The sequence below is a fragment of the Carcharhinus amblyrhynchos genome, chromosome 35 (assembly GCF_965287045.1).
Source record: "Carcharhinus amblyrhynchos chromosome 35, sCarAmb.v2.hapA, whole genome shotgun sequence".
In the NCBI taxonomy this organism is placed as follows: domain Eukaryota; kingdom Metazoa; phylum Chordata; class Chondrichthyes; order Carcharhiniformes; family Carcharhinidae; genus Carcharhinus; species Carcharhinus amblyrhynchos.
The window spans coordinates 10,066,977-10,080,416 of record NC_137358.1 but is presented as its reverse complement, the minus strand read 5'-3'; the positions used below and the strand labels follow the sequence as shown (position 1 = coordinate 10,080,416).

The 13,440-nt window shown below is 47.6% G+C and overlaps 1 protein-coding gene across 1 annotated transcript in view; it reads left to right on the top strand.

Annotated features, from left to right (window-relative positions):
* The first annotated feature begins 10 nt into the window (after positions 1 to 10).
* Positions 11 to 13,440, top strand: part of LOC145361717 (BAR/IMD domain-containing adapter protein 2-like 2) — a 50,717-nt gene continuing 37,287 nt past the window's right edge. Inside the window, exons 1-3 of the mRNA XM_080217641.1 lie at positions 11 to 155; positions 5,095 to 5,170; positions 12,127 to 12,213. Of these exons, the coding sequence (XP_080073767.1) occupies positions 105 to 155; positions 5,095 to 5,170; positions 12,127 to 12,213 (214 nt within the window). The 5' untranslated portion in view covers positions 11 to 104. The remainder of the gene's footprint in view (positions 156 to 5,094; positions 5,171 to 12,126; positions 12,214 to 13,440) is intronic.

The window sequence follows — 13,440 nt, the reverse complement described above, 5'->3', positions numbered from 1 at the left end:
AGGGGGGGAAAAGGAAAGAAAAAGACTTTTTTGTTGTTGTTCTGAAATCTCTCCTGCGTTTCTCAACCTTATAATATTTATATTTCCTTGCCCTGCCTGGGACCATGGCTCTCTCAGCAGATCAAATCTACCGGTCGACATTGAACACCTACCAGGTGAGTGTTGCCTTACGTAGCTGTGTTATAGCAGGGATTGACTGGGGTCTAAATACTGTCCATCCCTGTATTGCTGTCTAGAAAGTGTGGTCTCCACTCAGTGAGCTGCAGTTACATCAGAACGTGGGCGACACGCTGGTAGAGTGATTGGCATTGCTGCCTCGCAGTGTCAGGGACCCCTGTTCAATTCCTTGGCCTCAGGTGACTGTGCGGAGTCTGCGCCTTCTCTTCGTGTCTGCGTGGGTTTCCTCCGCGTGCTCCGGTTTCCTCCCACACTCCAAAGTTGTGGCTTGATTGCCCCTTAATGTCGGGGTAAATGTGTGAGGTTATGGGATAGGGTCTTGGGGGGGGGGGGGGTGTGGGGAATTGTGGTAAGTGCGGACTCATTGGGCTAAATGGCTTCCTTCTGCACTGTAGGGATTCTATGAACGTTCAGCCCCTCGAACCAGCTCCTACACTTAACAAGATCATGGCTGATCTGTGTCTCTAACTCTATGTATCCGCCCTAGGCCCATATCCCTTGACATCCCTACTCAATAAATCTTTGTCCATCTCAGACTTAAACCTAACAATTGAACCAACATCCACTGCCATTTGAGGAAGAGAGTTCCAAACCTCCCCCACTCTCTGCGTGTAGAAGTGTTTTCGAACATCTCTCCTGAATGGTTTGGCCCTAATTTTTAGATTATGGCCCCTGGTTCCAGAACCTTCAACTACTGGCAACAATTTATCCTTATCCACCCTGTCTTTCCCTGTAAATATTTAGTAGACTGCTAACAGATCACCTCCCCCTCAATCTTCTGAATTTGAGAGATTAATCTCTCTAATCTCTCCTCATAATTTAATCCCTGGAGTCTAGGAATCGTTCCTGTTTTATGATTGGTTTGCAATAAATAGAAGAATCATGAGCAGAGTGGCACATTGAGTTAGCACTGCTGCCTCACAGCGCCAGGGAACCTGGGTTCAATTCCCAGCTCAGGTCACTGCCTGTGTGGAGCTTGCACGTTCTCCCTGTGTCTGCATGGGTTTCCTCCGGGTGCTCCGGTTTCCTCCCACACTCCAAAGATGTGCAGGTTAGGCGGATTGGCCATGCTAAATTGCCCCTTAGTATCAGAGGGATTAGCAGGGTAAATGCATGCAGTTACAGAGGACAGGGCCTGGGTGGGATTGTGGTCGATGCAGACTCGATGGACTGAATGGCCCTCTTCTGCACTGTAGGGATTCTATGATTCTATCTCATGACATTTTAGCACAAGTGGCTTTTTGTATAGAATTTACAGCACAGAAACAGGCCATTCGGCCCAACCAAAGTGCTGGTACAATCCCCATCGCGCACCCCCTCCTACTCTGCCATATTTAATCCTATCAAAGAACAATACATCACAGGAACAGGCCCTTCGGCCCACCAAGCCTGTGCCCATATGTGGATTCTATCCCTCTGTTCGCCTCCCGTTCATGTGTCTATCAAGATAAGCCTTGAATGTGCTTTCCACCACTGGCAGCGTGTTCCACCCACCAACCTTTGTGTGAAATACTTTCCCCGCACATCTCCACTAAACTTACCCCCTCTTACCTTGTGCCGTCTTGTTGTTGACCTTTTTCCCCCTTGGGAAAAAGCCCCTGACTATCCACCCTGTCTGTGCCCCTCATTACTTAGTCTATCAGGTCTCCCCTCAGCCTCTGTCTTTGCAGTGAAAACAATCTGAGTTTATCCAACCTCTCCTCGTAGCCAACACCCTCGAGACCAGGCAATATCCTGGTGAACCTTCTTTGCACTCTCTCCAAAGAAACCATGTCTTGATAGTGTGGTGACCAGACAATACTCCAAATGTGGTCTAACTAAACTTTTGTATTGGCTCAGGAAACATTCAGAGAGGGGGTAGGGCAGAAATTATTCAGCCTTAGAATCCAGGCAGCATTTGTTCCTGCAAAAACAGTCAGAGAGACATTCACTGGACATCTTGTTAAGTTATTGCTGCTGCTGCCTTTCATCTATCATTCTATCTCAGTGCATTGAAACCTGACCCAGTAAAACACTTGAAGGTATTCTGGCTGCCTTTTATTTCCACCCCCCCCAACCCCTGCCAGGTTAGGGTGGCCAGAATGTAACTCTCCCTCTTGCACTGTGAGGTAGAGACTGGAGTGGGGAATATCAAGTTCTATTAATCAGTTAATTGTTGATTGTAAAGATATCAGTTTAACAGCCCATCATTTATTAACAGTAAACCTGGCAGGCTATTCTTAGCTCATTCTACTATGGGGAGGTGGTGGCAGAGTGGTACTGTCACCGGACCGACGGTCTGGAGACCCCAGCTCCGGGGGTTCGAATCCCACCATGGAGTTAAACTGATGACCATGAAACCATTATTGTAAACGCCCAATCTGTTTCATTAATGCCCCCCAATAGGGAAGGAGATCGACCATCCTCACTGACACGTGACTCCAGACTCTCAACTACCCTCTGAGGCAGCTGAGCAAGCCACTCAAGTTCAAGGGCAATTAGGGATGGGCAACAAATCAAAGGATTGGGTGGCACAGTGATTAGCACTGCTGCCTCATAGCGCCAGGGGCCCTGGTTTGATTCCTGGCTTGGATCACTGTCTGTGTGGAGTCTGCATGCTCTCCCCATGTCTGTGTGGAGTCTGCACGCTCTCCCCATGTCTGTGTGGGTTTCCTCTGGGTGCTCCAGTTTCCTCCCACAGTCCGAAAGACGTGCTGGTTAGGTGGATTGGCCGTGCCAAATTCTTCCTCAGTGTATCTGAACAGGCACCCAGAGAGTGGCGGCTAGGGGATTTTCATAGTTCATGGCAGTGTTAATGGAAGCCTGCTTGCGACACTAATAAACATACTTAAAACTTTAAAATCCGACAATGACTCCTACCCTCGATCCAAGTTCAAGTCTCAGTGGAACCTTGCTTTTTGGGTGGCACAGTGGTTAGCACTGCTGCCTCAAAACACCAGGAACCTGGGTTCGATTCCTGGCTTGGGTCACTGTCCGTGTGGAGTCTGCACGTTCTCCCCGTGTCTGCATGGGTTTCCTCCCACAGTCTGAAAGACGTGCTGTTCAGGTGCATTGGCTGTGTTAAATTCTCCCTCAGTGCACCCGAACAGGTGCTGGAGTGTGGTGACTGGGGGATTTTCACAGTAACTTCATTGCAGCATTAATGTGAGCCTACTTGTGACACTAATAAATGAACTTTACACATGCCTCCAGACTCTTAACTGCTCTCTGAAATGGCCTAGCAAGCCACTCAAGTTCAAGGGCGATTAGGGCTGGGCAATGAATGCCAGCCATGCCAGCGATGCCCACACCCATGGAAGAATAAAAGAACACCGTTTGTGTCAGTCGACAAGCTAAATCCTCAAACTTCAATTAATTTGTTTTGCACAGGTTACGCAATTTGCTGTCCCAGGGAAGTCCAATTTCACAGTACTGTAATGATAGGGCATACGCAAGGTGGCACAGTGGTTAGCACTCATTCACTGCCCCACAGCGCTAGGAACCCGGGTCAAAAGAGCTGGGCGTGGTGGCGCAGTGGTTAGCACTGCTGCCTAACAGTGCCAGGGTCCCAGGTTCAATTCCGGCCTTGGGTCACTGCCTATGTGGAGTCTGCACATTCTCCCCGTGTCTGCCTGGGTTTCCTCCGGGTGTTCCGGTTTCCCCCGTACTCTAAAGATGCGTGGGCTAGGTTGACTGGCCGTGCTAAATTGACCCTAGTGTCAAGGGGGTTAGCTGGCTAAATGAGTTAAACCGAGGGGCCACTTCTGCCGGGTCAGGAATTCCCATGGCACTGTATTGAGGAGGAGCTCCCTGGTATCTTGGCCAATTCTTATCCATGGACCAACCCTTCAAACAGATAAATCATTCGACCCAGCTGTTGGCCCCTCTCCCATAGCTACATTCATGGCCTTGTGTCCTTGGAGAGGGTGTATGCGGCCTCCACTAGTTTGGCACCGTCCGTGCTGTGGGAACCATCGGCACTGAAATGCATTATTGGCCTCCAGGGCAACAACTTAATTTAGTTGGATAAAGTTCCTTTTATATTTTTTTTCTTTAATCATCGTGCCCTGCGGGGGGTGGGGGGGGGGGGGGGAGCGGGGTGGTGGGGGCTATCATTTCATAGAATCCTGACAATACAGGAAGAGGCCATTCAGCCCATAGGGTCTGCACCCATTCTCTGACAGAATATCTTACCCAGCCCCACCACCTGCTTGATCCCATGACTAATCCATCTAACCTGCACATCTTTGGACCCTAAGGGGCAATTTGGTTTAACTGACTTTTATTTTTCAATTGATTAAGTTGTTTGCTTTACTGGAAGTATCTAAAGCTGGTCTAAACTGCTCGTTATCACGTTACTGTTTCTGGGGTCTTGCTGTGCGCGGGTTGTTTTCCACAGTTGACCGCTTTTCTGAAAGCTCTTTCTTGACTGTAAGCTGCTTTGAGACGTCTGGCGATTATGAGAAACGCAGTCATTCGATTCACTGGCCTCTTGGAAGTCAGATCCCGTCAACAAAAATCTTAAAAATCGCAGAGAGTTTTTAAAAAAAGTGTAAATGTGCTTTCATTCCAACTCTTCTATACCCCCCCCACCGCACCTCTTAGTAATTTTAGTATTTTGTCATGCGCCGCCAAAGCACCTCTTAGTAATTTTATTTTAATATTTTGTCACGCGCTGCCAAAACAAGCGAGAGAAAATAACTGTGCAAAGTTCTCTGAGTGACAAAATGTTCCGATCAAGTATTTGCCTGCCTTTAGATCCGTAAGCCAAGAACAGAACAGTCTTTCTCTCCTTGCGCTCCTGTTTTCTTTCCTTGAATTTAATAAAAAGCTCAGTAATTCATTTGACCCTGTGGGTCAAAGCAAGATGGACTTGATCCTTTGTAATTCACTGCTTGTGTTGTCTGGTCCTCTAATTGTCTTTGTGTCCGATTGCAGAACATCATGGATCAGTTCAATCCTGGACTGCAGAATCTGGTGTTCCTTGGAAACAACTTTATGAAAGCTTTCCGTAGTAGGTATCCCATTCCTGCCATACTTTGTTCTCGTGTCCACGTTGTTTTCAGGTTAGTTGGACCTCAAGATTGAACGATAAGGGAGCGGATTTATTTCGGCTTATCAAACGCCTTCAGAGAAACACTGACCCCACCCAGTCAGCAAACTGGCAAACCCAGCCCATCCCCCCTACTGTCCAAATTTCACCATCAGGATTCGAATCTGGGTCCTTGGAACGTTACCCTGGGTCTCATGCCCCCTACGTATTATCTTGGGGCCTCTGGATTGCTAGACAGTTGGTTGTTCAGGGCCCAAAAGAGAAAACGCTGGAAAATCTCAGCAGGTCTGGCAGCATCTGTAAGGAGAGCAAAGAGCTGACTTTTGAGTCCAGACAACCCTTTGTCAAAACTAAAAGGCACAGAATGTGGGAGATATATTGCAGGGTGAGGGAATGAAAAATGAGTCATAGCCACAGAAACCCGGGGAAAGGCTGCTAATGGCAGTCCTTAGAATAACAAATGTGAACGGCCAAATGGCAGGGCAGCTAAAACCATTAGCATCTCTTAGTCTTTCCCCTGGTTTCTGTGGTTATGACTCATCTTTCATTCCCTTCCCCTGCAGTATAAATATCTCCCACTTTCTAGGCCTTTTAGTTTTGACGAAAGGTCATCTGGACTCGAAACGTCAGCTCTTTTCTCTCCTTACAGATGCTGTCAGACCTGCTGAGATTTTCCAGTGTTTTCTTTTTTGGTTTCAGGTTCCAGCCTCCGCAGTAATTTGCTTTTATCCATATGGTTGTTCAGGGAACTTTCTGTGCAAACTCTACGCAGACAGTCACCCGAGGCCTGAATTGAACCCGGGACCCTGGCGCCGTGAGGCAGCAGTGCTAACCACCGTGCTTGAGGGGAAGCATTGGCAAAATGGTATTACCACTAAGAATTGAATTCAAATTTCACCATCAGCCATGGTGGGATTCAAACCCGGGTCCTCAGAGTGTTACCCTGGGTCACATGCCCCCTAAGTATTATCTTGGGGCCTCTGGATTGCCAGACAAGTAACAGCAACAGGGAGAGGTGGTGGCTTACTGGTATTGTCACTGGACTAGTAGTCCAGAGACCCAGGGTAATGCTTTGGGGACCCTGGTTCAAATCCCACCATAGCAGATGGTGAAATACGAATTGAATAAAAGTCTAATTGTGACTAGGAAAACATTGTCGATTGTCGCAAAAACTTATCTGGTTCACTAATGTCCCTTAGGGAATGAATTCTTACCTGGCCTGGCCTACATGTGACTCCAGATCCACAACAATGTGGGGATGCCTTGTTGAAGTTGTACAAGACATTAGTAAGATCACACTTGGAGTACTCTTCACCCTATTATAGAAAGGATATTATTAAACTAGAAAGACTGCAGAATAGATTTACTGGGATGCTACCAGGACTTGATGGTTTTAGTTATAAGGAGAGACTGAATAGACTGGGACATTTTTCCACAGAGTGTGGAAGGCTTAGGGGGTGATCTTGCAGAGGTCTATAAAATAATGAGGGGCATAGATCAGCTAGATGGTCAATATCTTTTCCCATAGGTAAGGGAGTCTAAAATTAGAGGGCATGGGTTTAAGGTGAGAGGGGAGAGATACAAAAGGGTCCAGAGAGTCAGTATTTTCACACAGAGTGGTGAGTATCTGGAACAAGCTATCAGAAGTAGTAGTAGAGGTGGGCACAATTTTAAAAAGCATTTAGACAGCTACATGGGTAAGATGGGTATGGAGGGATATGGGCCAAATGCGGGCAATTGGGGCTAGTTTAGTGATTTTTAAAAAAAGGGCAGAATGGATAAGTTGGGCCTATTTCCATGCTGTAAACCTCAATGACTCTATGACTTGTAACTGCCCTCTGAAATGGCCCAGCAAGCCACTCAGTTCAAGGGCAATTAGGGATGGGCAATAAATGCCGGCCCAGCCAGTTGGACGCCTACATGCCAGGTAAGGATGAAAAACAGAGAGTGTGCATGAGAGAGGGTGTGAGGGAGGGAGCGATAACTGGGCAAGCCCTGGCCCTTGATAAAAATGATCATTCTTCACGTGTGAGCCTGGGAACTGAGGGAGAGGCTTGAAGGTCAGAAATAGACAGCTTCAAATCTGCTTGGGCCACATTCCACCAGGGCGTTGAGACCTCCGCAACTCAAACAGAATGATCAGAGCGTACCAGGCCAAAGAACCCATGTCAGATTCCAGCAATGTCAGAGGTCCAGGCAATAAAACTGCGCTCCTGGACACCGAACAAAGAAACCCGGCTTATGGTTTGTTCTTGCTGTTGTTTTATTTAAGCAGTCTTGCCAGTTCTGATGTGTATCAACTGTTGTACCTCATGATCTTTCCTGTTGCTTTAATGGTGCCAGATTGCCATGTTTGTCTGAGTGTGTTTTGTTTTTGCTGTACTCAGTCTGACACGGGGCTGACTGCTGACTTGTTCATAATATTTGTCCACCTTCACTGGAATCACGGTCAGTGTTGACGCTTGTTGGGATGTGGTGTCACGGGAATCAGGTTCTTTCTCCTGACCCCCTCCCCACAAAGGGGTGGCACGGTGACACAATGGTTAGCATCTGGATATAAATTGTCCCATTGGTAAGATGCAGCATGAAGGGAAGGTCATGTCTGACTAATTTGGTGGAATTCTTAGAGAACGTTACACGTGCAGTGGACAATGGGGAACCTGTGGATGTGGTGTATTTGGATTTCCAGAAGGCATTTGACAAGGTACCGCACCAGAGATTGCTACATAAGATAAAGGTGCACGGTGTTACGGGTATTAACATGGATAGAGGATTGGTTAACTAACAGAAAGCAAAGAGTGGGGGTAAATGGGTGTTTTTCTGGTTGGCGACTGGTGTGCCTCAGGGTTCAGTGTTGGGACCGCAATTATTTACGATTTACAGAGATGATTTGGAGTTGGAGACCAAGTGTGGTGTGTCAAAATTCGCAGATGACACTAAGATTAGTGGCAAAGGATGCTGAAAGTCTGCAAAGGGATATAGATAATCTGTGAGTGGGTGAGGGTCTGGCAAATGGAGTACAATGTTGGTAAATGTGAAGTCATCCATTTTGGCAGGAATAACAACAAAATGGACTATTATATAAATGGTAAAAAATTGCAGCATGCTGCTGTGCAGAGGGACCTGGGTGTCCTTGTGCAAGAATCTCAAAGAGTTGGTTTGCAGGTGCAGCAGGTAATTAAGAAGCAAATGGAATTTTGTCCTTTATTGCTACAGGGATGGAGTTTAAAAACAACGAGATTATGTTGATGCTGTATAAGGTGCTGGTGAGGCCACACCTGGAGTACTGTGTACAGTTTTGGTCTACTTACTTGAGAAAGGATATACTGGCACTGGAGAGGGTGCAGAGGAGATTCACTAGGTTGATTCCGGAGTTCAGAGGGTTGGCTTATGAGAAGAGACTGAGTAGACTGGTGCTATACTCATTGGAATTCAGAGGGGAGATCTTATAGAAACATATAAGATTATGAAAGGAATAGATAAGATAGAAGCAGGGAAGTTGTTTCCACTGGGGGGTGAAACTAGGACTAGGGGGCATGACCTCAAAATAAGGGGAAGCAGATTTAGGACTGAGTTGAGGAGGAACTTCTTCACACAAAGGGTTGTGACTCTGTGGAATTCCCTGCCCTATGAAGCAATTGAGGTTACCTCACTGAATGTTTTTAAAGCAAGGGTAGATTTTTGAACAGTAAAGGAATTAAGTGTTATGGTGAGCGGGCGGGTAAGTGGACCTGAGTCCACAAAGAGATCAGCCATGATCTTATTGAATGGCGGAGCAGGCTCGATGGGCCAGATGGTCTACTCCTGCTCCTATTTCTTATGTTCTTATCGCACTGCTGCCTCACAGCGCCAGGGACCCGGGTTCAATTCTGGCCTTGGGTCACTGTCTGTGTGGAATTTGCACATTCTCTTTGTGTCTGCGTGGGTTTCCTCCAGGTGCTCCGGTTTCCTCCCACAGTCCAAAGATGTGTGGGTTCGAGTGGATTGGCCATGCTAAATTGCCCCTTCGTGTCAAAAGTTAAGGTTTATTTATTCGTCACAAGTAAGGCTTACATTAACACTGCAATGACGTTACTGTGAAATTCCCCAGTGGTCACAGTTTGGCACCTGTTCAGGTCAATGCACCTATCCAGCACATCTTTAAGACCATGGGAGGAAACCAGAGCACCCAGAGGAAACCCACGCAGACATGGGGAGAACGTGCAGACTCTGCACAGACAGTGACCCAAGCAGGAATTGAACCTGGGTCCCTGGCGCTGTGAGGCAGCAGTGCTAACCACTGTGCCATCTCTTTTTTTTGGGGGGGGGGGGGGAGGTGGAGAATATTATCAGCCGTTCCTTCACTGTCGCTGGATAAAATTTTGGAAGAAGTTTGAAGCAATGTGACATTTGTGTGTGTTTGTGTGTGGGGAAGCTGGTTAACACTATGGGTGGGTGCTTCCTAAAAATAAGACCAATTACTTCTTGTTGACCAAGTTAAACTCCCTAACAGCGCTGTGGGTGTACCTACATCTCAGGGACTGCAGCGGTTCGAGAAGGTGGCTCATGGACTTTCTGGATGGCGCCGGGAATCGAACCTGGGTCCCTGGCACTGTGAGGTAGCAGTGCTAACCACCATGCTGCCCCCATGTCACCTCACCGTTTATTTCATTATTCCACAGGCTGCGGGCATTGCTGGCTAGAAACTATTTCAGATACATTACAAACTACAGCAGACAGTGTTTGGGTTCCCCGATACTGTGTCACAGCAGGTAGCTTGGAGTAAAATTGATATCCCTCACACAAATAAACCCAAAACTCCACACTGAGCCTTAAATATTCTACAGCTAAATATTTAAACAGATAACAAGACTAACTCACCATTTTTAGTTGGAATGTCTTTATAGTTCTGTCTGCTTCTCTCCCATATAAAGCAGCTTGAAGATTGTTACTGTTTGGTTGCTCATCCCTAATTGCCCTTGGTGTGCAGTCAGCCCCCTTAAATCTTGAAGGCAGCACAGTGGGTTAGCGCTGCTGCCTCTCAGCCCCGGGGACCCAGGTTTGATCCCCGGCTTGGGTCACTGTCTGTGTGGAGTTTGCGCGTTCGCCCCGTGTCTGCGTGGGTTTCCTCCGGGTGCTCCGGTTTCCTCCCACAGTCCAAAGGTGTGCAGGGTAGGTGCATTGGCCATGCTAAATCACCCCTTAGTTCCTCCTGACACTATCCAGGGTAAAGGCATGAGGTTATCGGGATTGGGCCTGGGTGGGACTGTGGTCGGTGCAGACTCAGTGGGCTGAATGGCCTCCTTCTGCAATGTTGGATTCAACTCAATGGGCTGAAGGTTTTTTTCCAGGTTGTCATTGAGTGCGTGTAACTCCCTTAAGTCATGAGTCATAGTAACATGTTGATTTATTGTCCCTGTTACCCTGTGCTTGCGCAAGGCAGACCCACCGTATTGTTTATTTAGGAACCACTCACTCCTGAGTTCTTAACCGGCCAAGCGTACACACAGCGATCAATTAATGTTCTTGTCATGGTTTTTATGAGGGAGATGTTAACTGTCCAATTTTTCTTTCCATTCTCTTGCACTTTAAAAAGTTTATCTATGGGATATTGGACGTCACTGGCTTTGTTACCCATCCCAATTATCTTTGAACTGACTGACTTGCCAGAGGGGCAGTTAAGAGTCAATCACATTGCTGTGGATTTCCAATCACTTGTAGGCCAGATTTCACAGAATCATAGAATCCCTGCCGTGCAGAAAGAGGCCATTTGGCCCATCGACCTGCACTGGCAACAATCCCACCCAGGCCCTATCCCCTTAACGGCACGTATTTACCCAGTTAATCCCCTGATACTAAAAGGTAATTTAGCATGGCCGATCCACCTAACCTGCACATCTTTAGACTGTGGGAGCACCTGGAGGAAATCCACGCAGACATGGGGAGAATGTGCAAACTCCACACAGACAGTGGCCCGAGGCCAGAATCAAACCCGAGTCCCTGGCGCTGTGAGGCAGTAGTGCTCACCTTTCCTTCGCTAAAGGGCCAGAAGGGTTTTTATGATCATTGAAAATGGTTTCACATTTCACCATCTGCCATGGTGGGATCTGAATCCGGCTCTTCTGATTGCTAGTCCAGCGACAATACCACTAACACCACCACCTCATTGCGGACACAGGGCCTCAGGAAATCCTACAGGGTTTTACAGTCAGTGAAGTACTTCCTTCTCAAGTCTGTTTATTGGTATAAGGTCAGAAATGCAGCAGCCGGTTTACACACACAGCAAAGTCCCCCAGGCGGCCGTGTGCTAATGATTAACCTGAGATTGGTGATGTTGGTTGAAGGATGATGTTATCTCGGATGTGAGAGAGAACCTAACCACTCTTCTTTGAAATGGCAAAGACGGGACCTTTGACATCAATCCGAGATGGGGAAGGGGATAAAAAGTTGACGCCTTCAACCCTGCTACACTCCCTCAGTTTACACTCAATTATCATTGGGGGTCTGAAGATGTGCAGGTTAGGTGGATTGGCCAGGCTAAATTGCCCCTTAGTGTCAAAAGATGTGTAGGTTAGGTGGATTGGCCATGCTAAATTGCCCCTTAGTGTCCAAAGATGTGCAGGTTAGGTGGATTGGCCATGCTAAATTGTCCCTTAGTGTCCAAAGATGTGCAGGTTAGGTGGATTGGCCATGCTAAATTGCCCCTTAGTGTCCAAAGATGTGCAGGTTAGGTGGATTGGCCATGCTAAATTGCCCCTTAGTGTTAGGGAGGTGAGCAGGGTAAATACATGGGGTTATGAGGATAGAGCCTGGGTGGGATTGTTGTCCGGACAGGCTCAATGGGCAGAATGACCTCCTTCTGCACCGTAGGGATTCTATCACTGACTCTTTATTGAATGCCCACTTTGAAATCTTTCTAATTGCCTTCTTCCTTGCAGTGCTGGCCGGGGCAGCGAATGCTTATTTTGTTGCGGTGGGGAGATTTGGCGAACAAGCTCTTCGGACGTCCACGTCTCAGACACTGGGTAAGAATCAATTCTCCTCAGGACCAGGGCTTCCAGGGCAGGGTCCATGGTCTCTCCTGAGGTAAAGTGGCCACCTGACGTATGGGATGAACCCGCTCATGCAGTGAATCCCTACAGTACAGAAGGAGGCCATTCGGCCAATAAAGTCTTGCACCACCCACAATCCCACCCAGGCCCTGTTCCCGTAACCCCACACATTTATCGTGCTAGTCCCCCTGACACAAGGGTCAATTTAGCATGGCCAATCCGCCTAACCCGCACATCTTTGGACTGCCGTATGGGCCGTCTTTTTTTGTCACATGTTCTCCAAGGCGAGAAGTATTGGATGCTACCCAATGAAATATCTCCATTGCCAATGACTCTTGGAGCAGCTGCGGCTGAGGTTAGCTGCTGTGTAAACGTTGATAACGTCTCGGAATAGCACCAATTATAAGAGCAGTGCATTTCCACAACAGTATTTCTGTAACCTAAATTGACTGATCAATGTCATTTTTGTAAGGCAGCACAGTGGTTAGCACTGCTGTCTCTCAGCGCCAGGAACCTGGGTTCGATTCTGACCTTGGGTCACTGTCTGTGTGGAGTCTGCACGTTCTCCCAGTGTCTGTGTGGATTTCCTCTGGGAGCTCCAGTTTCCTCCAGAGCCCAAAGATGTGTAGGTTAGGTGGATTGGCAATGGTAAATTGCCCCTTAGTGTCCAAAAATGTGCAGGTTAGGGGCATTGGCCATGCTAAATTACCTGTTAGTGTCAGGGGAATTGGTAGGATGGATATGGAGATAGGCCCTGGGATTGTCGTCAGTATAGGCTTGATGGGCCGAATGGCCCCTTCTGCACTATGGGGATTCTATGATTCTAGTCTAGTCCTTTTTGATTGAGCCACTTTCACCAGGACTTCATTGAGGATGAGCAGACTGAGGAGACTTTGGGCTGGGTTTATCCTTACACTCTTCCATCTGAGTGGGTCTTTCGGGCCAAGCGGGTCTTGCTCCTTGACCAAGGTACATGTCTGTTCCTTTAAGGTTTCCTCAGAATTGTCCATTTTTGACGGCACGATTCAACCATAAAGGGGGAACTGAAATCACTCAAAAGCAATTGCCACCAAAAGCCAATCAGGCTAATATGCCGATTGGAAAACCTACCTATCTATGGATAGTCATTCCTTAGTACCAATATCCTGGGGGTTACCATTGACCAGAAACTCAACTGGACTCACCGCATTAACACAGTGG